Source organism: Littorina saxatilis, linkage group LG2 (assembly GCF_037325665.1).
Source record: "Littorina saxatilis isolate snail1 linkage group LG2, US_GU_Lsax_2.0, whole genome shotgun sequence".
Classification (NCBI taxonomy): Eukaryota; Metazoa; Mollusca; class Gastropoda; order Littorinimorpha; family Littorinidae; genus Littorina; species Littorina saxatilis.
Genome location: NC_090246.1, coordinates 14,822,883 through 14,849,119, shown reverse-complemented (window position 1 = coordinate 14,849,119; position 26,237 = coordinate 14,822,883). Strand labels below are relative to the sequence as shown.

Below are 26,237 nucleotides of genomic sequence, written 5' to 3'. Positions count from 1 at the left end.
GTGACACTGACACAGATAGCTGTCTCGGTGATATATCTTTGAAATTGATACTCCAGTTATGATATCACAGGCTGTGATGTCACCCTTTTTTGATGATGCATATAATCATTCAAAAAAATATTTTGAAAAAAAAATAAACAGAAAAACTCCGTGTGAGGGGGGGGGGGGGGGGTGTTAGTATTGAGGGAGTGGAGAAGTGAAGGCTCAGACATCCCTGCGGTCCATTGACAGTTGCTATACTGTACAAATTAGCACGTACAGTGTCGTAAGCCTAAACACCGAAACTGACCCGACAGCCTGACTGAAAAACACACTCTGCCATTATAATATTCATATCACGTATTTTATAATTATATCACTCTACCGTATAATTACATGTTCGGTGCAGTCTTTCGCCTGCTGGGTACACATACGAACTGAATGAGATGGCTGGTTATTCTTATACCGCGTGGCGTGACCATTTGTGAGATAGACACATTAAAAGAAGTACAGAAATCTTGAGCCACATGAAACTGCGTGTCTTACACAACTCACAATTAAATAAAATTCAGCTCACAGACACACAGCACGCACGTCCGTTGATCTGTCTTCAACACGAAGAAACACGACGAAGCACACACACACACACTGATCCTGAAAGACTTTCACAGGAAAACCTGCGACAAACCGCCTGATTTGCAGACTGAAGAAAGTCACGGTGACACCAGCTTACAAAACACATGTGAAAAAGCTATTGAGAAAAAAGTCAATGTGACACCAGCTATCCAAGCACATGAACAGAAAGCCACTCACTTTCCGATTTCACTTCAACAAGTGGTCCAAGGCGAATGAATTTCCCGTAGCATGTGTAGGGAGCATACAGCGACACAATCACAGCGCATAAGATTGATCCCAATACAGCAGACAGCCGAAAGCCGCCCTCCACATTGCCATCAAATCATTCTTGGCAAGCTCATCGATTTGGCGCGGACTGCCAAGATTGGGAGCACAGTGCGAGTGGGACCCCCTTTTTCAGACCGCCAATAACCCCAGGAAATCGGTACAGAGAAAGAGAGAGAGAGAGAGAGGGGGGGGTGGGGGGAGGGGGGGAGTGGGGCAGGGAAGAAGAGAGAGAGAGAGGGGGGAGGGGGAGGGGGAGAGTGGGGGAGGGAAGAAGAGAGAGAGAGAGGGGGTGGTGGTGAGAGACAGAGAGTTAGACACACAGAGACAGAGAGAGCTAGACAGACGGAGAGTTTTTAAATGGTGGTAAGTTTACAGACTGCATGAACAGGAAATCGGACAAACCATACAAAGGGGATAGGGGGTAAATGGAGGGGGGGGTCATACATTTCCAATGACAGTATAATAGCAAGCTGTTAAATCTCCCGTCAGGCCCTACGACAAGCGTGGACAAAAGGGATCGGACAACTGGACGCCCACCAGGCGGTCAGGGGTGACAATTTGCACAGGTGACTTGCATGCTGTCCACTCTAATCGCCGAGTTTCCAAATCTAACGCCTTATATGACCACAATACGCCTGTGGTCAGCCGTTACACATGACTGCAGGTCTCATAGTCAATCGGTCTCAATGTCTTCGGAAGAACAGAGGACAACCGACGACACTTAGCTATGGTTTGGGGTTAGGTCGCCTCCCCCCCCTTCCCCTCTCTCTCTCTCTCTCTCTCTCTCTGTCTTGTGTGACAGTTCGCATCACCGTCTCCCACCTGACCAGGCGGTTTTTACAAGGGATGAGACCATACCTCCACTTGGTAACACAACAAAAATGAACAGCCTAGCACCTTTACACACTAGTCCCTTTTTCGGAAGGTAATTCATCAAAAATTCCAACTCATGACAGCAAGCAGTCAGTGCGTTGATTTTTGGTATGAGACCAAGTAGAGAGACGATCTTGTTACATGCACAAGCCTGGCCAGATCTGAGACGGCGATGTTTTCACGAGACGGAAAGGGCATTTAAACCCCACTACACTCTGTGGTTGTCTGCCAGACCTTCACCCACAATCAGCAACAACAACAAAACAAGAACAAGAACAACAACACTCAAAACATGCACAGTGGATACTCAGGACAAATACATCTGTTCATTATCAACTACTCTTTGATATCAGCGAGGACGCATAATTATTCAAATTTTATCGTCAGTAGTGTGCCAAACCTGAATGTCCAGAGAAAGGCAAAACAAGTCGCCTAAGGCGAAATTACTAGATTTAGTCAAGCTGTGGAACTCACAGAATGAAACTGAACGCACTGCATTTTTTCACAATGACCGTAGTCCGCCGCTCGTGCAAAACGCAGTGAAATTAACGAGCCTGTTTAGCGCGGTAGTGGTTGCGCTGTGCTGCATAGCACGCTTTTCTGCACCTCTCTTCGTTTTAACTTTCTGAGCGTGTTTTTAATCCAAACATATCATATCTATATGTTTTTGGAATCAGGAACCGACAAGGAATAAGATGAAATTATTTTTAACTCGATTTCGGAAATTGTATTTTAATCATAATTTTTATATTTTTATTTTCAGAGCTTGTTTTTAATCCGAATATAACATATTTATATATTTTTGGAATCAGAAGATGATAAAGAATAAGATAAACGTAATTTTGGATCATTTTATAAAAAAATAATTTTAATTACAATTTTCCGATTTTTAATGACCAGAGTCATTAATTAATTTGTAAGCCTCCAAGCTGAAATGCAATACCAAAGTCCGGCCTTCGTCGAAGATTGCTTGGCCAAAATGTCAATCAATTTGATTGAAAAATGAGGGTGTGACAGTGCCGGTGTAACACGAAATTATTACTCCACGAAAAATTTACTCCGGAGTAAACATTTCGTACGAAATTCTTACTCCGAGTACACCTTTCGTACGACAAAAGAACTCCCCAATGTACGAAAAAATTACTCCCTCCACGAAATTTTGACTCCCCACATTTTTTACTTCCAGTAAAAATCTCGTACGCGAAAATGGGATGCGGGCGAAGGGACAATGCCAATATGTGATCTCACGCAAACGAAATGTCGCGCTACCCTCCCTCCACCACCAAGACTAACAGGGGGACAGGAGAGTAAAAGTTGAGTACACCTGGCGTGGGCAGTAAATTGCTCGTGTTAGGGTGGAGTTAATTTATTCATTATTTATTCGTCAGGGGAGTAACATTTTCGACCGAAATGTTGACTCGGAACACACCTGTCGTTGGAAGTAATTTTCTCGTGTTATGGGGGAGTCGGTTTTTCGTAAAGGGAGTACAATTTTCTCGTGTTACACCGCCTCAACTTTTACAAAAAGCCGGATATGACGTCATCAAAGACATTTATCGAAAAAATGACAAAAACGTCTGGGGATATCATGCCCAGGAACTCTCATGTAAAATTACATAAAGATCGGTCCAGTAGTTTGCTCTGAATCGCTCCACACACACAAACATACACAGACACACATACACCACGACCCTCGTCATAATTCCACGACGACATTAATATGTAGGTTTTTTTCGATCAGTAGGGTTTCGATCAGTAGGGTTCGGTCAGTAGGGTTTCGGCCAGTAGGCATGTAACCCATCAGACCTACAGACGTGTACACCAAATATGAAGTAATTCGGTAAACAGATTTAGAAGTATTTAGCATTTTTGTAGGTTTGTTTGTTTGTTTGTGTTTTTTTTTTTTTTTTGGGGGGGGGAGGGTTACCCGGCTATACTTAAATGTGAAAGTGTTGAACTGTTCTACTAACGGTAATACCAGAGAAAAAAAACTTAAAAAAACAAAAATCAAAATCGATGCTTGCCCGTTACAGAAAGCTCTATTCGTGTCTTCTTTGTCTCATTCACAAAAAGACAGACTCCTGATTAAAACACCTTAAAACTGAAGAATTTCCAACTACACTCTCATGCTCACAAACCTACTCCTGAAGATGTGTGTCGATTTGAACGAAAGCACGCCTGCGGACGAACAACATCGCTTGCATGTAAGTCAATAGGTTTTCACTTCCTATCACCCCCTACTGTTCAAAGAAAAGCCTAATCCAACACAAAGGTGTGAAGCTTCCTTTGTCAGCCATACAATAGATACATTCAAAAGAAGACGTTGAGCTTCATTAGTCCTTCATTTACTGACCACTGAAAGTTCAAAATTAATGCCGGCTTGTCCAGTACAGAACCACCCCCATCACTCGCGAAGGAAAAACATATTTTAAATGCCCCGATCATGAAAGATGTTCTACAACATAGCATGATCATTAAATTGACCTTCTCCTCTGTATTGAAGTGTTTTAGTTTAGTCAATAGAACTCACGAAAGAAACAAGCTTGCTCAATGTATATTTCAAACGCCCCCGAACTGAAAGATTTCTTACAGCACAGCATTCAGTTGACCTACTCCTCTGTACTGAAGAAGTGTATAAGTTCATTCAGTAGAACTTGTCATCACACAAAACCTGACAAAGAAGCATTTCAGAGAAAGCCCAATACGGCAAGAGGTGCGAAGCTTGCTTTGTTAGCCTTTCAGTGCTAATCCCTAGACGCAAAGCTTCATTAGTCACTCATTCAATGACCACTGCCTGCAACCTCCCGGGTTTTACACGAAACTTGTTTTTCCCACCTGTCCAAAGACAACATTGCGGCTGCCAATATAGCCTAAACTAAGGGACCTTGTCCACCGATACCAAACAAACAGCGATCTGGAACAGCTTCGTTCCGCGTTTAGCTACTGACACGAGTTGCTGCAACGATTTAATAAAATACGAGATAAAATAAAATACGAGATGCATTTTCAGTTAATTTTGTAGTGCAAAAAGTGACGACTCAAACCGACAATCGTCCCTTGTCGTACTCTCTACTCTCTAATCCTTTGTAACGACGAGTTAAGTTCTTCGTAGAATTCCAACTGTCATCAGTGCTTTCCTCCGCATTTAGTCTTCTCATCAATATATTACGAGCGTACTGCCTTTGTGAGTGAAGAATGCAAACATTTATATGGGTGAACAGTGTAATTTTAAGTGATCGGCAGCTGTGGAGGGTTTACGTAAAATCTGTACCCAGTCCCACCTGTGCATAACCAACACTAGCAGGGCTGTCAGTTTGTGTAAGCTATGACAAAACAGCAATCGTTGTTTTCATTCCCATTCAAGAGCGTTCATCCGTCAATAAGATGTTCTTCTTACGGACAGAACAAACCCAGTGTCTTGTGAAATGTTTCATCCATTTTACTACGCCTCACAAACACAGGTACTCAATTGTCGCATTCTTGTCCCCTACCCCCTGACCTTATCCAACCCACCCTTGTGTTGACACAGTGGTTGTTTACTAACACTGACCCGTCCTGCTACTGTCTGTGACACTCACACACATGTTCAGCATCGTAAACGAACCGTCGCGTGTGTTAAATTGGGTCAGGTTTGTTGTTGTCCTTTCCTGCCCCATCTGTGCTTGTGTAACTGATAAGCCAAAGGGGCAAACCAGACACAACACAAACAATGTCTGCCTATTTATCATCTAGTCATCTCATCATCCGTACGAACAAGTCATGCCGGTGTTTCGTCTGTTCAACACCCAATACATTCTGATTTAGCCAAGACAATTATAACACCAATAATCCAAGCTACCAGAAACAGAATCAACACGCAAACCAAATGAAATGTAACATTAAGGGCAGAATATACCTGCGCAGTTTCAGCGGCACAGACGACGCACTGCATATATTATTATTGATGCTGCGATAGGGATTATGACGAGTACTTGGCCTGTTTTCCTTTCACGCAACGTGTAGCGGACTTAGATAATCTGCAGTGCGTCGTCTGTCCTGCTGAAGTTACATAGGCCAGGCCTTACCTTCAATGACTAACTCACGAAGACATATTTCTCCACTGCTACTTCTCGTATGTACTCTTTGGACTAAGAAATCTTTCGCCACTCCACTGTATGAAAATGAAAGACGAATCCAACAACCTTTACAAGTCACTGTTATCACCTTCCTCGTGGGGTCTTGATCCCCCAGGGAAAAAAGAAACTCAGAAAACGCAGCAGCGTAGTTTCCGGTCCGGAGGCGAGATATTAGGACCGCCAGATGTTTGCGCTTATCTGTTGCTGTTGGTGTTACCTGCCTCCCTATCTCTTTTCACCTTTGCTCTCTCTACCGCCTTCCCTCCAGTCATATCGTGCCTGAGTTCTCTTCTTCATTCACTTTCGATCCTCTCATTCTTATCCTTTTGCACCTCTCTCAAAATACATCAGTCTTTCTTGTTTAACATTTTTTTTTACTAAATGTTCATGGTCTTCTGCCCTTTTTACACCTTCTCTCTCTCCCTCTCTTATTCTCTTTCTCTGACTCTCTGTCGATCGTACACACACACTCTCATTCACACACGGGCACCTACACACACACACACTCACTCACCTACACTCTTTTTATATTTAGTCAAGTTTTGACTAAATATTTTAACATCGAGGGGGAATCGAAACGAGGGTCGTGGTGTATGTGCGTGTGTGTGTGTGTCTGTCTGTCTGTGTGTGTGTGTAGAGCGATTCAGACTAAACTACTAGACCGATCTTTATGAAATTTGACATGAGAGATCCTGGGTATGAAATCCCCGAACGTTTTTTTCATTTTTTGGATAAATGTCTTTGATGACGTCATATCCGGCTTTTCGTGAAAGTTGAGGCGGCACTGTCACGCCCTCATTTTTCAACCAAATTGGTTGAAATTTTGGTCAAGTAATCTTCGACGAAGCCCGGACTTCGGTATTGCATTTCAGCTTGGTGGCTTAAAAATTAATTAATGACTTTGGTCATTAAAAATCTGTAAATTGTAAAAAAAAAAATAAAAATTTATAAAACGATCCAAATTTACGTTTATCTTATTCTCCATCATTTGCTGATTCCAAAAACATATAAATATGTTATATTCCGATTAAAAACAAGCTCTGAAAATTAAATATATAAAAATTATTATCAAAATTAAATTGTCGAAATCAATTTAAAAACACTTTCATCTTATTCCTTGTCGGTTCCTGATTCCAAAAACATATAGATATGATATGTTTGGATTAAAAACACGCTCAGAAAGTTAAAACAAAGAGAGGTACAGAAAAGCGTGCTATCCTTCTTAGCGCAACTGCTACCCCGCTCTTCTTGTCAATTTCACTGCCTTTGCCATGAGCGGTGGACTGACGATGCTACGAGTATACGGTCTTGCTGAAAAATGGCATTGCGTTCAGTTTCATTCTGTGAGTTCGACAGCTACTTGACTAAATATTGTATTTTCGCCTTACGCGACTTGTTTTTGTTGTCGTTGCTCTCTCTGTCTCTCTCTCTCTGTCTCTGTCTCTCTCTCTCTCTCTCTCTCTCTCTCTCTCTCTCTCTCTCTCTCTCTCTCTCTCGTCGTTGCCTGACGTGTTTTTTTTATGTTTGCTTTTCACTCCTCTCGCCTTTCTGTTTTTTTGTTGTTGAGGGGGGCTTTTTCTATCAAATAATGATCCTACCTGCACTTGTTACTCCTCAGTTCTATCTTTATCCATCGTATCTCTTCCTGCCACCCCCTTCAGTAGTATCTTCCTCTTGACTACGCTTACTTTCCGCTCCTTATCTTTTTTCACTTTTTAGCTCCCTCTCCAGCAATATCCTGAGTGGAATTTTTTTCTCTGCTCACTTTCAACTCCTGTCCTTTTCCAGAAACGCACTGCCAGCTGCACACCAGCGCACTTTACAGTTTACCTGCCATTTTCTCACCTGAAAATGAGTGAGTGCAGAAAGAAAGACTGCACCCTGCCTCACAACACAAGGCAGACTAAACAAACACCATTTCTAACCTGCAAATGAGTGTGTGCAGAAAGAAAAACTGTATCCTGCTTCACAACACAAGTCTTACTGACCACAACCCGTTTCTCACCTGAAAATGGGTGTGCGGACAAGCTGTAGTTTTTTTTATAACGCAGACAGCTGCTGCGACGTTTCTCACATAAAAATGAGTGTGTGAAAAAAAAACTACATCTCACAACGAAGACACCCCACACCGTTCCTCCTGGGTGTGCGGGACAGAAATACTGCACCCTGGCTCACACAACCAAGCCGATTGATTTCTCGCCTGAAAATGAATGCGTGAAGAAGGTTTCACAACAAAGTCTTATCCCAGAAAGTTTCTCGCCTGAAAATGAATGTGTGAAGAAGGTTTTACAACAAAGACGTATCCCAAAACGTTTCTCACCTGAAAATGAGTGTGTGACTCACTGTGGGAGAGGTTTCACAACAAAGACTTATCCCACAACGTTTCTGGCCTGAAAACGAGTGTGTGAATGTTTCACAACAAAGAATTATCAAACAACGCTTCTCACCTGAAAATGCCTGGATAAAAAATAGAAAAAAACGACACTCTGTGTCACAACAAAGATTGCTCCCCGCAACTCACCTAACCTTCGGTGCAGGCATAGCAGGGGGCATAAGGGACTTGCTTGAAAACGGCTTTGCTTGGGCAAGTTTTCCACCCCACCCACTACGACCAACAAACGACATCCCCGCCCACATTTCTCGGCCAAGAGTGAAAGCAGGGCACACTCAGGTAAACACGTAAAAAATCACACCAGCTGTGAACTGAAAGGAACAAGAGGCCTCCTGTGGTTATAAAAACAATAAATGTGGTATGTCTACCATCAATCAAATTTTCGCAGCACAGCCAATAAAAATTATTTTTTAAAAAGGCAATGAAGAAAAGAAATCAGATTAACTGCCAGCTGCAGATGCAGACTTTAACTAAATACTTCACAGGTTGCAAAAACATTTTCAGTAGCAGGTATTAATTAAAGATTTTTGTTTTTCGTAGACAGTATTTAAAGTAACAATCATAAAATCTGTCTGTCTTGGACAGGATAACTTAGTTCAGAGGCAAACTATTGACAACAAAGCAAGTAACTCAGAGTCAATTATACCAATTACTGTAATTCCTGAGCAAAATTGAGACATCAGAAACTGAAACTGGCCTGAGACTGAGAGCTTAGCTGTTTTGCTTCCTGAAGTTTTAGATTTCATTGTCAACCAGTGATTTCTGGTAGTGGCATTTTACTGGTCGAGGTCACTTATTACAATGACACCAGCCTTTTATGACAGTGAGGTATACTGATTCTCCCTATTACACTGCATACAGAAACAAAGGAAAGAACACTTAACTGATAGGAAACCACAGGAAGCAATAGGACTGAGGCTTAATCCTATCAGTCATAGTCATACTGAGATGTGTAGTTGAAGGTAAAGCAGTCGAGTGGAAGGGGGTAAAAATGGGATTGGGAGGGAGAAGGACATGAAATAGGAGCAATTTAAGACGAAAGCTAAAATGCTAAAGTTCGATAAACAGCTCCATTAGTTACTTAAAAGGTCGTCTTTTACATCTAGCATGCCAGGCATAGCAAAGTAAAAGCTACGCAGAAGAGAAAACAAGTCGCGTAAGGCGAAAATACAACATTTAGTCAAGTAGCTGTCGAACTCACAGAATGAAACTGAACGCAATGCAACGCAGCAAGATCGTATATTAGTAGCATCGTCAGTCCACCGCTCATGGCAAAGGCAGTGAAATTGACAAGAAGAGCGGGGTAGTAGTTGCGCTGAGAAGGATAGCACGCTTTTCTGTACCTCTCTTCGTTTTAACTTTCTGAGCGTGTTTTCAATCCAAACATATCATATCTATATGTTTTTGGAATCAGGAACCGACAAGGAATAAGATGAAAGTGTTTTTAAATTGATTTCAAAAATTTAATTTTGATCATAATTTTTATATTTTTAATTTTCAGAGCTTGTTTTTAATCCAAATACAACATATTTATATGTTTTTGGAATCAGAAAATGATAGAGAATAAGATGAACGTAAATTTGGATCGTTTTATAAATTTTTTTTTTTTTTTTTACAATTTACAGATTTTTAATGACCAAAGTCATTCATTAATTTTTAAGCCACCAAGCTGAAATGCAATACCGAAGTCCGGGCTTCGTCGGAGATTACTTGACCAAAATTTCAACCAATTTGGTTGAAAAATGAGAGCGTGACAGTGTCGCCTCAACTTTCACGAAAAGCCGGATATGACGTCATCAAAGACATTTATCAAAAAAATGAAAAAAACATCTGAGGATATCATACCCAGGAACTCTCATGTCAAATTTCATAAAGATCGGTCCAGTAGTTTAGCCTGAAACGCTCTACACACACACACACAGACAGACAGACACCACGACCCTCGTCTCGATTCCCCCCTCTATGTTAAAACATTTAGTCAAAACTTGACTAAATGTAAAAACACAGTAAAGAAAGAATACATGTCAAGTCAACAGCATCATGATACATGTCCAATAATCATGAACAATTAAACATTGAAGGGGGAATAAATCAATGTGTACACAGACAAATACAGAAAGTGAAAAACTAATCCATCCATGATCAGTGGGACTATCAACAAGGACGAGGCGATTGGTTGATGATTTTACTGGTCTTTGAGATGCACAGCTCGGAATGAAGTTCAAAGACTACTGCACCGTCCGTGCAGCTTCACACTTGAGTGCTTGTGGCAGGTGTGGGTACAAGGCAGGGGCTCACATCCATGAGAGATGGCATAGGACAAATGTCCTGGACATTGCAAAAGTGATAGGACATTTGTCCTGAACAAAAAATATATCAATAGGACATTTGTTTTAGCAACAAAACGTAAATTTGATTAAACTTAACTAGTTTCTTGTCACAATGGTAACAGAACAAATAGGCAACTGTCAAACGGCTTGGAGCAATCAGAATTGCGACCCTTGCAAGCTCTTCTCTATAAAAAGCACATAAAGTCTCCCCAAGTTTCGTCTGCTTGTAGAGACACATCGCTTCGCTAAACATCGATAAAATAGCAAATCAAACTACTGTAAATTGGAAAGTATTGACAATGTCCGCATCAAATGAAAGCATAATCGGACAATGACCACTTTGTGACAAAAACAATTGGACATATATATGTCGTCCGACGTGGATGTGAGCCCCCGACAAGGTTCAGTGACTTCCACCATAACAGGTGCAGCAGGTGATTGATTAATCAAGGGTGTGAATCTGCTATTTGAGCCTAAGTAGTGTACAGATGAACTTACCGCAGAGAGTTTCTATAAACAGACACTAAAAAGGCAAAATGGTATTTTGAAAGTTCTTCAAACTTTAAAAACAAAAGGCTGAAACTGAAACCTTCAAAACATCCTTAGCTCAGGAGTTGTTACACTGAAAGTGAAACAGGAAGAAGGAACCACAAGTGTTTCACTTTCAGAACAGCAAAGAATAAATCTTTCTCTTAAATTGTGAGCAGGTAGAACTAGAAGTAGAAGCATGAAACCACAGAAGATAAGTTATGAAAGAAATTCTGAAGAATCTATATATATATACGACTTGTGTCTGTCTGTGTGTGTGTGTGTACGCGATGCACGGCCAAAGTTCTCGGTGGATGTTTTTCAAATTTGGAGACCGTATTCAGTTACACCCCGGACACAACCTCATCGATGAGATATTTCAACACGTGCTCTCAGCGCTGAACCGATTTTGGGTTTTCTCTGGATCCATTCCCAGTAACTCTTCCTTATCTTCTCCAGTGTTTTCAGCCGCGTTTATCTCCCTTCCTCCGTGCGGTGCGTCCCCGGCACGGCCGGGTATTCAGCTCGACTTCTTCCCGACGCAGCCGTACCCGGCAAAGCGGGTATTCATCTAGTTATATCATATATATATATACAGGCCTGCAAAACTGAAAGTGACTTCACATACTGAAAGATGAGTGAACATTATGATACGAGACTTTAAGTTAGTGTTTGTTTGTTCATGGGCTGAATCTTCTACGGCTTTTACGTGTATGACCGTTTTTACCCCACCATTTAGACAGCCATACGCCGCTTTCGGAGGAAGCATGCTGGGTATTTTCGTGTTTCTATAACCCACCGAACTCTGACATGGATTACAGGATCTTTTTCGTGCTCACTTGGTCTTGTGCTTGCGTGTACACACGGGGGTGTTCGGACACCGAGGAGAGTCTGCACACAAAGTTGACTCTGAGAAATAAATCTCTCGCCGAACGTGGGGACGAACTCACGCTGACAGCGGCCAACTGGATACAAATCCAGCGCGCTACCGACTGAGCTACATCCCCGCCCTAAGTTAGTGTAAATGTGTTGAAAAACCTCACATGGAGGTATGTATGTATAGGGAGACTGCATAAGAAAAGCATGTTCCTCAAATAGAGGTCATGGGGCCCCGCACAAGTGGTGCACTTCCAATGCAGTACATGTACTACCACTAGATAGCATCTACAGGAAAGTGGCTGGATAATATTTAAAGAATAAAACCCTTGACGGAATGCATGTGATTCCGGTACTTGCCAAGTTCTATTACATAGGTGCACCGATTCAAAAAAAGAAAGTGGGGGAGGGGCTCATATGTATGGTATGTGACACGAGGGGGAATTTAATTGGTTTGAAAGTGATCATTCAAGTCTAATTAGTAACAGGTGCTTCCTATGATTATATATGAACCTATATATAATAATTATATCGTTTCCTGTTGTATAAACCCTGTGTGACATTTCCGTCAACAAAATCAAAATCTCAGTCAGTAAGTTAGTGTGACACCTAAAGTATGTATCTCAGCTATTAGTTAGTAATACTAATAGTATTACTCTACATAAAGTGATAAACTACGGGTGTAAATCTTTAGAACCATGATGCCCCAATTTCCAATTCTCAGGAGGGAAATACATCACATGTTCCCAGTTAAGAAAGTTGCGTTATTATTATACTTATACTGTTATAGTAACAAGTTTTAACGTTTGTGCCTGCATAAAAAAAGCATGTTCTCTTTGATTAAGTCTTTTTATTGGAACACAGACATCGAAAACTGAATCAGTCACTGACTGCAAGTGCAACTATGATCAATGAGAGTGAGAAAGAGTTTGAGACTGCCTGCACACAGATCTTCACCTGGGTATCAGCTGATCGGTTTTCAAATCGAGTTTCGTGGGAAGGGCTTGCCAATGTGCAAATAAACGGCTATAGTTCACGAAAAAAAATGCATAAGCTAATCACAGCTAAACACAGATCTGCAAGCCTGTAGTCTAGACATGCATCGTGATCGTAATTCGTACAATTAGCAAAATCAGTTCAGTCAAACTCAAAGAACCTGACTCGACTGTTCTATCCATTCATTAAATAAGAAATAAATCTTACCTGCTTGTACTCTAAGCCAAAAGCTGTGATAGTCTGTGTTCACCGTGTGGGATTCATTCGAATCGCGCAGACGACAGGGCGCTGATGTTTGCGACCCCAACGGAAGCAAATAGAGCACTGGCTCGAAAACGTCGGCGAGAGTGTACCGCGTGCCCTCTTTCACACGAGAGCTCCTTCCTCTTGAGGCTTCTTAGTTTTTAAAGCGGTAGTCTCCCTTGGATCAATTTGTGTCCGTGTGTGTGTGAGGCTGAGGGTGTGTTTATGATTATGTGTGTGTGTGTGTGTGTGTGTGCTTTGTTTGTTCATGTTTGAGATCAGATACATCAACGTTGTTTAGTTTTTCATTAATTTTAATTATCTGTATCTGTATCTGTAAGTTACGCTGCACTTGTGGGACAAGTCATCCAGATGTCTGGCATTGATATAATCCTCATAACTGTATGAAGGAATATATTTATGCTTGTATACATGTTGTAGGTTATGTTTTCAGAATAACTGAACAGTGTAAAACATATCCAAGTAGATTGTTAAGGGCAGCGTGTTGGTGTTTGCATATGAACACAGAGATAACATACACACACACACACACCACTTTAAGTACATTTCCTACTTAAAAAAAAATTCAAACACACAAAATATGCTGAAATGTACAAAACATTTAATCAAATTCTCTTCTTATACAAATGATTAAATACGACAAACATGTTCTCCAATTTTAGCAATCCTAATGAACTCTGCTTACAAATGCAGGTTAAAAGAGAAGCTGATGTTGTACGGTTATCATGCAATACACAGGCAAGTTTATGCTGCGCCTCCTCTGATAAATTATTCTGCCTATACAACATCTTAATAATTTAAGTGCCCAAAATGATTTCCTCCTGGAAGCAAATACAGAATTTCTGCAACAAATTACATCAACACTCAAAAGACAAAGTATCACAATACAAAAACAAAACTCTGATAGAAGAAAGAAGTGTTAGTCCATCCACGTACAGACACATACGCATAAAGTCACTGTGGGATGGATGTGTGAGTGAACAGACACACATACATGTGTTTTCTTTTTAAGAATATGAATACCAGACATTTACTGAAATCAGTACAAGCCGTTAGCTGACGCAGAAACATATACATATTAACAATTCAAACACTGCATAAAAAGGCCGCATACTTAACATAATACATAACAACAAAAAATAGCACATGTAAAAGCAATACACAAGCACTTCCCTGAATACAGTTCAAACAAAAAATAAGAAACGTTGTGTGCAGGTGTGCAGTGTATGTAAACGTGACAAATCCAAACAATTACAATTATAATGCTTCTTATATATATAGCACAATCTCTCTCCTAGCATGCACATCAACATGTCTGAAATAAAACCTATTATTCAATTACAATTCTGGCTTGCAAATTGTCTTTTCAACTTGAAATCAAAAGAAGACAGCACTAGTTAAAATTCTTTCTTTCTTTATTTGGTGTTTAACGTCGTTTTCAACCACGAAGGTTATATCGCGACGGGGAAAGGGGGGGAGATGGGATAGAGCCACTTGTTAATTGTTTCTTGTTCACAAAAGCACTAAGCAAAAAATTGCTCCAGGGGCTTGCAACATAGTACAATGTATTACCTTACTGGGAGAATGCAAGTTTCCAGTACAAAGGACTTAACATTTCTTACATACTGCCTGACTAAAATCTTTACAAACATTTGACTATATTCTATACAAGAAACACTTAACAAGGGTAAAAAGAGAAACAGAATCCGTTAGTCGCCTCTTACGACATGCTGGGGAGCATCGGGTAAATTCTTCCCCCTAACCCGCGGGGGGACTAGTTAAAATACAATTAACTCTACCGAGTTCTTGATGAAAGAAAGCATGCAACATGTACCAAAAAGCAAAAAGGTGACATAGAGTAAAACATGAAACTTTGTACAATTCTAACTGATACACATACTGATATCAGCAGCAAGCTCTGCATAAAATAGACACATTTGTTAAAATCAGGCAAAAGAATGAAAACAAACTATCAGTCCAAGTTTTCTTAAAGAGATAAAATTGTTCATGAACATTCTTTTCCGACAGATTTAAATCTACAGTATCACATCTATTACAATTTACATCTGTACAATTGACACGGAAGTAAACATTTAAAAGCAGATTAACACAGCCAACATCTGTTTGTAAAACATCAAAATAAAAATAAAGAACATCTGTTTGTAAAACATAAAAATAAAAATAAAGAGGAAATCATCTAAACTGAAGACAAAATAATAATCTATTCAAGTTTTCTTTCCTTTTCTTACAAAATATAACGTATGGCTTAAGGTAAAAAACAAAAACGTCACACAAATTCACAGAAAAGCTTTTGCTCTCATACTTTGAAAACTTTAACAAAAAAGATAAAATGAAAAAAGAAGATAAAAGAAAAAAAGAACCCTACTAGCTTCTCCACCTACACAATTTGAAGAAAAAGAGCGGGAGTGAGGTAAGATAGCAAACAAAAGAAAGGAACTAACCAAATCAAAATAAAATCAGTAAACTTGTAGTATTCTCTGCCGGCATGATGCAGCCAGTAGTCGCAAAATAAAAATATTTGGTATTAAAAGTGAACATAAACATTTGCAATCGAGGAAAAAAAGGAATATCCAGATTGCAATTATCAAATTCTGTATGGCAGTGCTATTTCTTGTTCAACAGACAAATGACCACAACACACACAAACACACCAAAAACATATCGCATAGAACAAAAAGTTCAAAATGCACTATACCTAGAGCCTCAAGGCACTAACAAAAATGAACATGTAAGCAGCACTGATAACCCAGGCAACAAATTATGATGCTCAACTCTTGGTGGAAGGTCAACCCACTACTGCGAAGGTGTTAACCAGTATGTTAGACTTGATATCCTCACAACTGCAAATGCTGCCTTTGAATACATCTTTAACACAATTACAGTCACACTAAATATTCAACATAACATGAACTCAACCCCAGGACAGTGGCTCCCCAAGCTTCATTTTCTTATCTTCTACCTGAGAATATCAATTATATTCAACACTATTAAAAGTCCAAAATTAGAACTAAGTCGGGGACATAGTTCCAGCGGTAGCGGCACTGCGAGGCTTTGAAACCTGACGGTGCTATTGCCCGAGTTTGACCCCCACATTCAGAAAGGGATTTATTTCTGGCAATTCTGTTGCAGCACCCTTTGCCCAGGGATTGCAGCCCAAATTTTCTCAAGGGAATTTTCCAAGGACAATTAGATATACCAACCCCCTCTATATTACGTCCCCTTCTCTGTTATAACATATGAGCGACCATCAGTGAACTTATGACTTTTCCCAAAATGATCATGAAATGGGTTCACTTTGTATCATTATGAACCATTCATTTGAGCGTTCTGCAGGAAAGAAAAAATGTGCTTGCAAATATACAGCGAGCAGCCCAGAATACTGCATGCTCCTCTGCAAGTTTGATACACTAAATTCCTACTGGCATATAAAACATGCAATAGAGCGATCTCTGATCTCTCAACTCATCAGGTATACCTAATTTACCATTTCTGCCAAAATTAATGCTTCCAAAAATGGGAGGGAGCATTTTATATCACCCAAAGAGAAAGAGTTGTAAGACTGTATTCTGTAAGAAAAATTGTTCTCCTGTTTTGCTTTATTTTTTCTTTATTTGGTGTTTAACGTCGTTTTCAACCACGAAGGTTATATCGCGACGGGGAAAGGGGGGGTGATGGGATAGAGCCACTTGTCAATTGTTTCTTGTTCACAAAAGCACTAATCAAAAATTTGCTCCAGGGGCTTGCAACGTAGTACAATGTATTACCTTACTGGGAGAATGCAAGTTTCCAGTACAAAGGACTTAACATTTCTTACATACTGCTTGACTAAAATCTTTACAAAAATTGACTATATTCTATACAAGAACCACTTAAGAAGGGTAAAAAGAGAAACAGAACCCGTTTGTCGCCTCTTACGACATGCTGGGGAGCATCGGGTAAATTCTTCCCCCTAACCCGCGGGGGGTGCTTCTGTTTTGCTCTGGCAACATTTTGTGTATGAATGGCAAACTAACAAGCATCCCCACAACAGTCCTAAGCTTTCTCTTTTTACTAGTTCTCTTTTGTGACTGTAAAATTAATAATGCTTATACATGTATGTACCCGGTACATGCTTGCATTCGATGCAAATTTTCTTCAATTGTTCTTTCATATGTCAGAAGCTTACGTAATTATTCAAGGATATGTTGCCTATCAAGGGTAACAATGTTAACTGAATTTTGGCCATTTCCGAGACTACTAAAATAAAAGTTCCCAGACAACAAAACATGCTTCATAATTGAATCAGTGTAACAGAAAAATTAAGTAAATACCATTTGATTTCTCTTCGGTTCATATAAAATGCTAGCTCCTGCATTCAGGAAAATTCATTTTGAAGAGTTCACCTGGTTCGCAAACAAGCTATGTGAGACTGTGCCAAAAGGTCAGGTGTCATGTCTACTGTCCCGAATGACACACGATTGCTGACATTTCACCATTGCCAACAGAATAAACAAATAAGAAATAGGTAGAAAATGAATGTGAAAACTGACTTTAATTGTTGATCAGTATTTTCTATACCACTAACAAATAATCTACTTGCAATAGCTGTTTGGCAAATGTATGTTGCATGGGACACACTGACATGAAAGTGGAAGATGTTTTTCCCTCTAAAGAAACTACATATCAAGTTACACTTTTTGTGCTCTTCCATTCCAGTTGGCAATCAATTGTTAACGCATGTTATTAGAAAAAATAGAACGAAAACAGATTAGATAGAATGAAAAATGTACTGGTGATGTCATTTGGGACATACTGACATGAAAACGTCACCTTTTGGCACAGTCTCATGTACGTTCACATTTTCCTCAACAGGTAGACAAGTTTAAAAAAAAAAAAAGAATTAAATGTTCTCCAAAACAAAATGTGGTCTGGGAGTGTTTTACATGCACGTATACATGTTGTACCTGAAAACATAAGTAGGCAGTGCATACAACAATAAAATTGTTAACTTGTGGATATATTAATACATGTATTACACATAGTCTGTGCTGATTACACATATATATATATGCATGTTCCAGTAATACCTACACACACAGGAAAAGTTGTTCATATTTAAACTCAAAAGCAAGTGCAATAAATAGACATGCTGCATATCTACAGACACTTCTCACATTAAATAAATTCAATTAACATTTAAATAAAATTACACTGAAAATAAATACACTCTTGTGTACAGTGTACAGGAAATAAAGGCTGGAAAATTAATGCACAGAAACTGAAATAAATAACAACAAAAAGGTAAACGTAAAAGGACTGCCCTATTCCTCAGGTGAAAAAGATTTTGCTCAAATGTATACAATACAAAACCCGGTTCTTTGCTAGTGAAAATCAATGAAAGTACAAGCAATCTTCAAACAATGACTGGAAGGAACAGAGAAGATGAGAACTTGTGTAATAAAAAGTCAAACTTAACCAGACTGAGTCAACGGAAGAGTGAATGACAAATAATCAATACAAGAATGACTGTCGAAAGATTAACACAACAGCAGAGTGAAGCGAGAAGAAACCAAAACAACAGAATATAGGTAGGAACCAGGTAATTCATAAGAGAGAAGTTTGAGGCAAGAAACGTGCCACATGAAAAGAGATCAAAGTCAAAGTGCTGATGGTTGATTTATTGTCTCCTATCCTGCTTTATTCACTCTTGATGTTACAGTCACCATTTGTCACTTCTATCTTGTACAACAATAACATCACTCTTCTTCCTGTTGATTGTTATGTTGTTCGTTCCTGTGCCATCCCTCAAATCACAGATTAGAGCGCTAACTTCGGTGAGTGAAGCTACAATAGACGATTTTTCAGAAATAACTCCGTCGGGTTCGTATGGGTTGAGGAAGAGTTACCTTTTCTTGCAAAACCTCAGCTTAATATTGGAGGGGCCAATCACTAGCGAGGGGTGTGAAGGAAACACGTGCTTGTTTCCTCATGTTTCTGACTGACCCCTGGCTAGTGATTGGCCCCTCGACCCCTCGCTAGTGATTGCCCCCTCAAGTGTTTGTACGAGGTTTTGCAAGAAAAGGTCACTCTCCCACAACCCATACAAACCCGACAGAGTTATTTTTGCAATTTGTCTATTGAAGGAAGAGACAATGATTCAGTGCATACATTCTCTCTGAGAAATGGGGGAAAGAAAGTATGGTACTCTGTGTTGCCAGATTTTAAAGTTAGCTTAAAATTTTTTCAGGAAGTCTCCGTAGGATCGATAGACAACACAAACAGATACCAATTGGCCCTTTGTAAACCCATCAATTTAGAAAAAGCAGCCCCTCTCCAAAAACATCCCTTTAATTCCCCCTTTCCATTTTACTGGAAAAAACATTAGAAGCAGCATTAATTTCAGAAGAAACTAGAATAAGATTGTGCTTTCTGCTACGCTTGAATGGTTCCATACTGTTGAAAAAGTTCAAGCAGGATTCTCAAGAGATGTTATATCGGTATTTCCCAGAGATGTTTGCTAGCATTATAACACGAGATCAACATTTGATGAAAGAGAAAGCCATAGGCTTCAGTCTTCTTTGCTGGTACATGTACCTGATGCATGTACTCAAGCTTCATTAACAAACATAAAAATTGCAGTCCGCATTTACCATCATAAAAATAATAAAATTGATAGATAAATTGCTGTATCTTTTAATCTGCATGATGATAATATATTTTTGATGCAACTGTGACTGTGAGGCATAACGGTTCTCATCATAATTATACAACCTTGCACTGCCATCCTTCTTTTTCAAAGTATCAAACCAAAACTTGTTAACTAGCATCATCCTTAATCCCAAAACTAGAAAGGTTAGTTACTGGAACGTTCAATCAGACACAGCAAAACATTCAGTACTAGTATGTCGACCTACCCATTCTTCTCTTTTGAATCTTAATTTTGAAACTTCAGCAGTCAATCTGTTTTGAATTAGGATCACCTCTACGAAAAATATGTTCAAAGCAATGATGCTAAAATACATCACATTCATGCAAGCATGTTTTGTTGCCTAAGAATTACTAGCTACTTACAAGACCATGGTTCAGAGCTTCCAGTTTGCCTTTACTTATCAGAATAGACTTTTTGGTATTTCTTTTGAAAAAAACTTATCTGGCAACATTAAAGAGTTACAGTTACACTTTGGGCAATTATGAGTGATCAACTGTTTAAAGTAAAATGCTAATAACAAATCTTTCAGAAACCAATGTCAACTAAAACTTTCATGCAAATTCACTCAAATTACTGATATCATATTGGCAAACAAATAAATACAACTGGTTAAAACATAAGAGTCCTTCGTATCACATATGTTGATATGCACTGATACAACTGAACCTGTACTTAATAATAATAATTAGTACTGTACAACACCAATACAATCCAGCTTAATCAAGTATGTGGAAACATAGCTTTTTTTAATTTCATAAATCTACAGGACGCACTAACTGCTGAAAACAGTCAGAAATACATTCCTTCTTCACTGAAAGCGGTCATGTTCACCATCATATGTGTTCTGGGTTTTACATGGAACAAGAGCATTCTTCACCTTAAACACAAGGCCAAAATGATCAGCCTGGGTGCTGTCCTGTGCAGAGTGGGAGTTTTTCGTTCAATTTATTTTGCAAGTCACACCTACGTCAATCTAATAAATGTATCCCGAAAAACAGTCCCACTCTGCAAAGAATGCAGCCACACAATTGATTGTTGGTATTTGTCTAAGTGAAAGGATGCAGCCCTGAAAGTCCAACAAATGGTGTACTCGCCTTTAAGTGATCCTGAAAATTTACTAGCCAGAGAGCAAACTTTACTAGCCAAACCAGCAATTTGTTTCAGCAACTTTACTGGCATTTGGCGAGTAGATGAACATTTCTACTCGCCAGTTACATCATTCTACTCGCCATGGCGAGTAAAATACTCGCCAATTTCAGGCCTGGGATGCTTTTATTCCATGTGAACTGAAAGCCTGGACAGTTCTGTGATAGTGAATATGATTGTGTCCATGGGAAGGGCACCTTTAAAAGCACTCTTCTTTTGATTCCAAATCATGAATGAATGAGGTCAGACATAGATGTGGCAAGATAAAATTAATTAACTTAGAACCATACAAACGTAAATTGCATTATCTTCCTCTTTTTGGCAAGCAGTAAAACTAAACCGAAAAAGTCCCAGATTATCAAAAAGGACCTAAACTGGGGGAAAGTTGGTAAACAATATGCCAGTGTAATCAAAATATAATAACTTATGCATTTAAGGTTTTAATACCTTTATTAAATAAGAGAAATTGACTTCCTGAGATCAATTATGCATGCACAAATACATTCATATAAATAATTCAAAGTGTGTGTTTGGTATTAAAAGTTCAGGAAAATGAATTCTTTTCAAACTAGTTCTCTTACCTCTATTGTGTCATAACTTGCTCCATTTGGATTAGACTTCAATATATATGCATAATCACTGAGAGACTAAATAACATTCACAATACTCAAGAGAAAAACCAGCTACAATTATTACAAACTCAAACTGACATTGCAGAAAAACACCAGTTTTTATTACTAAAGGAAGATTATGTTTTCTTCAGAACTGAGTAACATTAATATATTCAAACAAATTTATACCTCATTTAAAGTTTACTTTAAGTACTTTCTAACTACTATCCACTTGTTATTGAATTTTTCAAAATGTGTAGAGTTCGATAGTACACACAAACAATTAGACATACAAACTAGCTGCAACTACATTCACAACAAAAAACTTAGTAAAACTTAAAGAGTGAATTCTGAGCAAGGTAATTTGTGACCCTCCACCACGGAATGAGTCGCGTGTCACCTCGCGCGGTTCTGCGCTAGGCTTAATGTAAGTTCGGGGGGGGTCTGGTAACAGTGTGAGGGTCACCTTAGTCACAGGCTTATAACTCAAACATTTTTCGCTCTTTTCTAAAACGGTTTTCACCACTGGATAGAGCATAACAAACTCTTTGGGAGAATGTAAAAATATGAAAATCATGCAAAGGTGACATGTGACTCATTCCGTGGTGGAGGGTCACATTTGTCAATGTGTTGACAAAGAAAGAAAGGACACTCGGTTACATACCTGGGAGATTTTGATACTAAAATAAGCATATAATATATATGACAATGATGAGAGAGTAAAACACTATCAAAATACACTGAAATGTGAGGGTAACCACGTTGTCAACTTCACCAGCTAAGCCTTGCTTGACCTTCGCCAGTCCGGGTTATCGACTACACACGGAAGACATCGTGGGGCCGTGCGGACCCATGCCTCTCAAAGATGCACGCTTTTCCTTCTTTGAGAAACATGGGTCCGCACAGCCCCACGATGTTTGTAGCCTAAATTTGACCTTTTTTTTCAATTACTTCTCGCTGAAATTTTAGGACATAAGAGCTTTTTAAGGTGCCTGAGGCATTCTTAAAAGCTCATTAAAAAATTCCAACTAGATTGAGATATTTGCAATTAAACACCCTTCTGGGTCCACACGGACCCACGACCACTGGCGAAGGTTAAAGAGCTCACATTGGACTGAAGTCAGAACAGATTAGGGAACCAATACAAAAGCTTTCAAAAGTCAGTCTAGGCCAAGAAAATGGTAGCATCAGTCACTTATGCACACAGTTCACTGCTTCACCACGAAGCCTCAACGTGACAAGATTTGCGCTTATCAAAGTTTGTGTAGGTATCATTTCATATCCGGTGTAACCAGTCTCTCGTGGTCTTCCTGCACAAGTGTGCTCTGATACTGTGACAGTGTGGAGACACTGTGTGTCTCGCGTGCAGCTTTCCCAGTCACATCCAGTTCCGTCAATAAGAAACTCCCATGACCAGCCAACCAGTTTTGAGTAATTATACATAGTTCAAACTCACATGACCATATTCATTATCAGAATCAGGAGCAGAGTCAGGTTCTAATAACAAGCTTGGACACACTTTCAAAAAGACAACCACTGGAAGTCAGCCATATATCCATTATTCACCAAGCAAGGTGACTGGTTACCACAGCTCAGGAGCAACTTTGAAGCCAAATGGATTGAGGCCCTATCCTTAAATCCGGCAATACTTCTTCTGCTTTTTCTGCGTTTCCATTAATCCAGCGATACAAGGTGTGACTGATGGCAGATTCTCCAGAGAAACTTGACACACTGTATCACCATCAACCACTCACAAAGTGCAACAATTCATGGCTAGATCTCCAGAGAAACTTGAATTCACAAGAAAACCTGTGACATCCCCTGGAGTGACCACACCCATGACTCAGGACGCGCAGTGGCTGATGGCTGGTTCTCAATCTGAGAGGACCTCATCACTTCCACAGCAGGTAGTGGTACTGCCCACAGGGTCAATCCATTGTGTGATGATGGAATCGTTGATCAGAGAGGACAACTTCAAACCCAGCGTTGGTAGTGGTTGGGCCCAGTGACCTGTGTCAGAGACCACTTCATCACACCCAGCGACTATAGGCTGGGGGTCAATCTATCCTGTGATGATAGAATCGGTGCTCAGAGAGGACGTAATCACACCCAGCGCTGGTACGGTCCAGTCACCATCGGCTGAGGGTCAATCCATCGCGTGATGATAGAATCAGTGGTCAGTGTCATACCGTGCCGAACCGTGGTGTCCCACATGTACCTGTACTGGGCAGCCGACGTTTTTGCAAAGTCGATCTTCTCCTCTTCCTCCTCCCCTTCCGCCTCCTTCTTCTTCCGCTTCCGGCCCGGCTTCACCGCTTTCTCCGCCTCTTCCGCTGTGGCTCCTTCCTCCATCAGTTTCTCGATGCGCTGCTTGCGCTGCGTGGCCAGTTTGCGCTCATATTCGTAGTAGCCATGGTGGAAAAAGTTCAAATTCTTGTGCTGGTAGAACACGAGACTGATGCGTGTGGGCTGGTAGCGGTTGGGGTTCTTCAGGGCGGTGGTGGCGTGCAGTTCCCGCTTGGCCACCTCGAAGAGCACCGCGCCGTGGGAGAGAGCGATGGCCACGCCCCCGATACCCGGGTCGTGGAAGTTCTGGGTGTTGTCCTGCCACTCGCAGCGTACCACCGTCGGGTCGATCATGGTGAAGGTCGGCTCCTCAGGACCTTGACCCAGGGTGGGGGTCACGAACGAGCCGTTGGGATGTCGCTGCGGCATCACAGGCTTGCTGTGTGTGGGGGTTTCTTTGCACGAGGGGGTACCATCACAGTTAGGCTTGGGGCTGACAAAGGGGCTGCCTGGGTAGGACTGGCTGTGTTGAACACCAGGGCTGGAATGTGGGCGCGGCAGAGTGGGGGACAAGAGGTCGGGGCTGGACGAGGGATGGGGAGGTATGGACGACCGAGAGGAGGGGCGAGAGTTGAGAGGGGTACTGGCATAGCCAGGGGGGCAGGTGGGAGACATCATGCTTGCCTCCATGGAAGCTGCAGCCTCCGTCAGCAAGTCGAGGGGGGAGGCATATCTGGCACCTGCCGGCCTGCTGCCATCGGCATTCACAGACAGTGGCCTTGAGGGGTTGCGACCTTCAGATGACCTTGAACTGCTGCCCTCTCCCCCGGGCCTGGAGAGCGAGGGACTGCTGCTGATAGAATCGCTGTGATCCCGTTTGTGGGTGAGATTGATGATTTCCTGATCAAAGTCAGATGAATTTGCTGCCTCCGTTTTTATTCCTGGGGTGAAATTGGGTGGGTTGCTTTGATGTTGTGCGCCAGGGGGTAAATGAGTTTGTGAAAAATCCGTTGCTGCCTGAGGAGGATTTTGTTGCGACGATGGCTGATGATGTTTGTTCATGTTGCTGCCTTGGTTCATGTTAGCACCGTTGTTCTGCGGGTTCATCATGGCTTGCTTCTGAGCTGCGGCCCATTGTTCCATGTACGACTGAGGCGGAAACGTTCCGTGGGTGTAATAATACTCCCACACTTTCTCGTACATCTCTGAAGGCCCGAAGCTCTGTGACATGAAGTCGTCAGAAGTCTGCGAGTTCTCCCTGTCCTCAAAGGAACAGTTGGAGCCGTCGAATCTCTTCTCAGGAGTCTGCATTGCTGAGTCGCTGCTTCCTGAGAGAGAGCCGTCTTGAGACTGGCTGGAATCCTGAGAGTGCAGGAAAGACATGTCTCTTTCCTTGGTGGGCGTCGTGGGTGGGGTGGGAGTGCCAGGAACAGAAGTACTCCCCCCTCCTGGAGTAGTACTTGTTCCGGCGCTACTTTTGGCAGGGCTGTCCTTTTTGGCTCCACGTTTAGGCTTCTTCAAAGGAGTGGCCCTCATGCGAGCCTGAAGGGAGTATTTGTGGAGAATCTCCAGGGCACCTGACTGCACCTTCTTCATCTGTCCGTCGATGGAGCCGCCCTCGTCCGTGTTGTCCATGACGTAGAGGGGAAGGACGTGAAGCTGTTCGTCTTCCGGCCTCGACCATCCCCTGTGTTTTGTGAGAGTCACCACCTGAAGCAAACAACACACCGTCATTGTTTGATATTGTTCTTATTAACAATTTAAGTAGAAATGCAGTGCCACCCCCAGCGAAGGACAAATCGCCTCTCTCTCTCTCTCTCTGTTGTCACGAACAGTTACATTCTGAAGCTGTTTCTAGCAAGAATGCATTGCTATCACTAACCACTATATATTTTGTTGATGATGATAATGATGTTGACAATGATGATGATGATGATGATGATGATGATGAGGTTGTTGGTGTGTATGTGTGTGTGTGTGCGTGTGTATGCATGCGTATATGTCTGTGTGTGCGCATATGTGTGTGTGTGTGTGTGTGTGAGTATGTGTGTGTGTGTGTGTGTGTGTGTGAGAGAGAGAGTGAGCGAGACAGACAGACAGAGACAGAAAGACAAAGACAGAGAAAGAGACACACAAACACTGACACAAAGATAGTAAGGCAGCGAGAGAGGTCACTCACGCACACACACACACATGCTGCTGTTCTCCTTCTCTATCTCTCTCTTTCAC

The 26,237-nt window shown here is 41.0% G+C and overlaps 2 protein-coding genes across 2 annotated transcripts in view; both read right to left on the bottom strand.

The window, feature by feature from the left end:
• Positions 1-13,444, bottom strand: part of LOC138958281 (uncharacterized) — a 37,079-nt gene extending 23,635 nt beyond the window's left edge. The window contains exon 1 of the mRNA XM_070329391.1: positions 13,200-13,444. The gene's annotated coding sequence lies outside the window, so the exon portion shown is untranslated. The remainder of the gene's footprint in view (positions 1-13,199) is intronic.
• Positions 13,445-13,839: 395 nt separating this feature from the next.
• Positions 13,840-26,237, bottom strand: part of LOC138958276 (methylcytosine dioxygenase TET-like) — a 38,406-nt gene continuing 26,008 nt past the window's right edge. Inside the window, exon 9 of the mRNA XM_070329385.1 lies at positions 13,840-25,718. Within this exon, the coding sequence (XP_070185486.1) occupies positions 23,826-25,718 (1,893 nt within the window). The 3' untranslated portion in view covers positions 13,840-23,825. The remainder of the gene's footprint in view (positions 25,719-26,237) is intronic.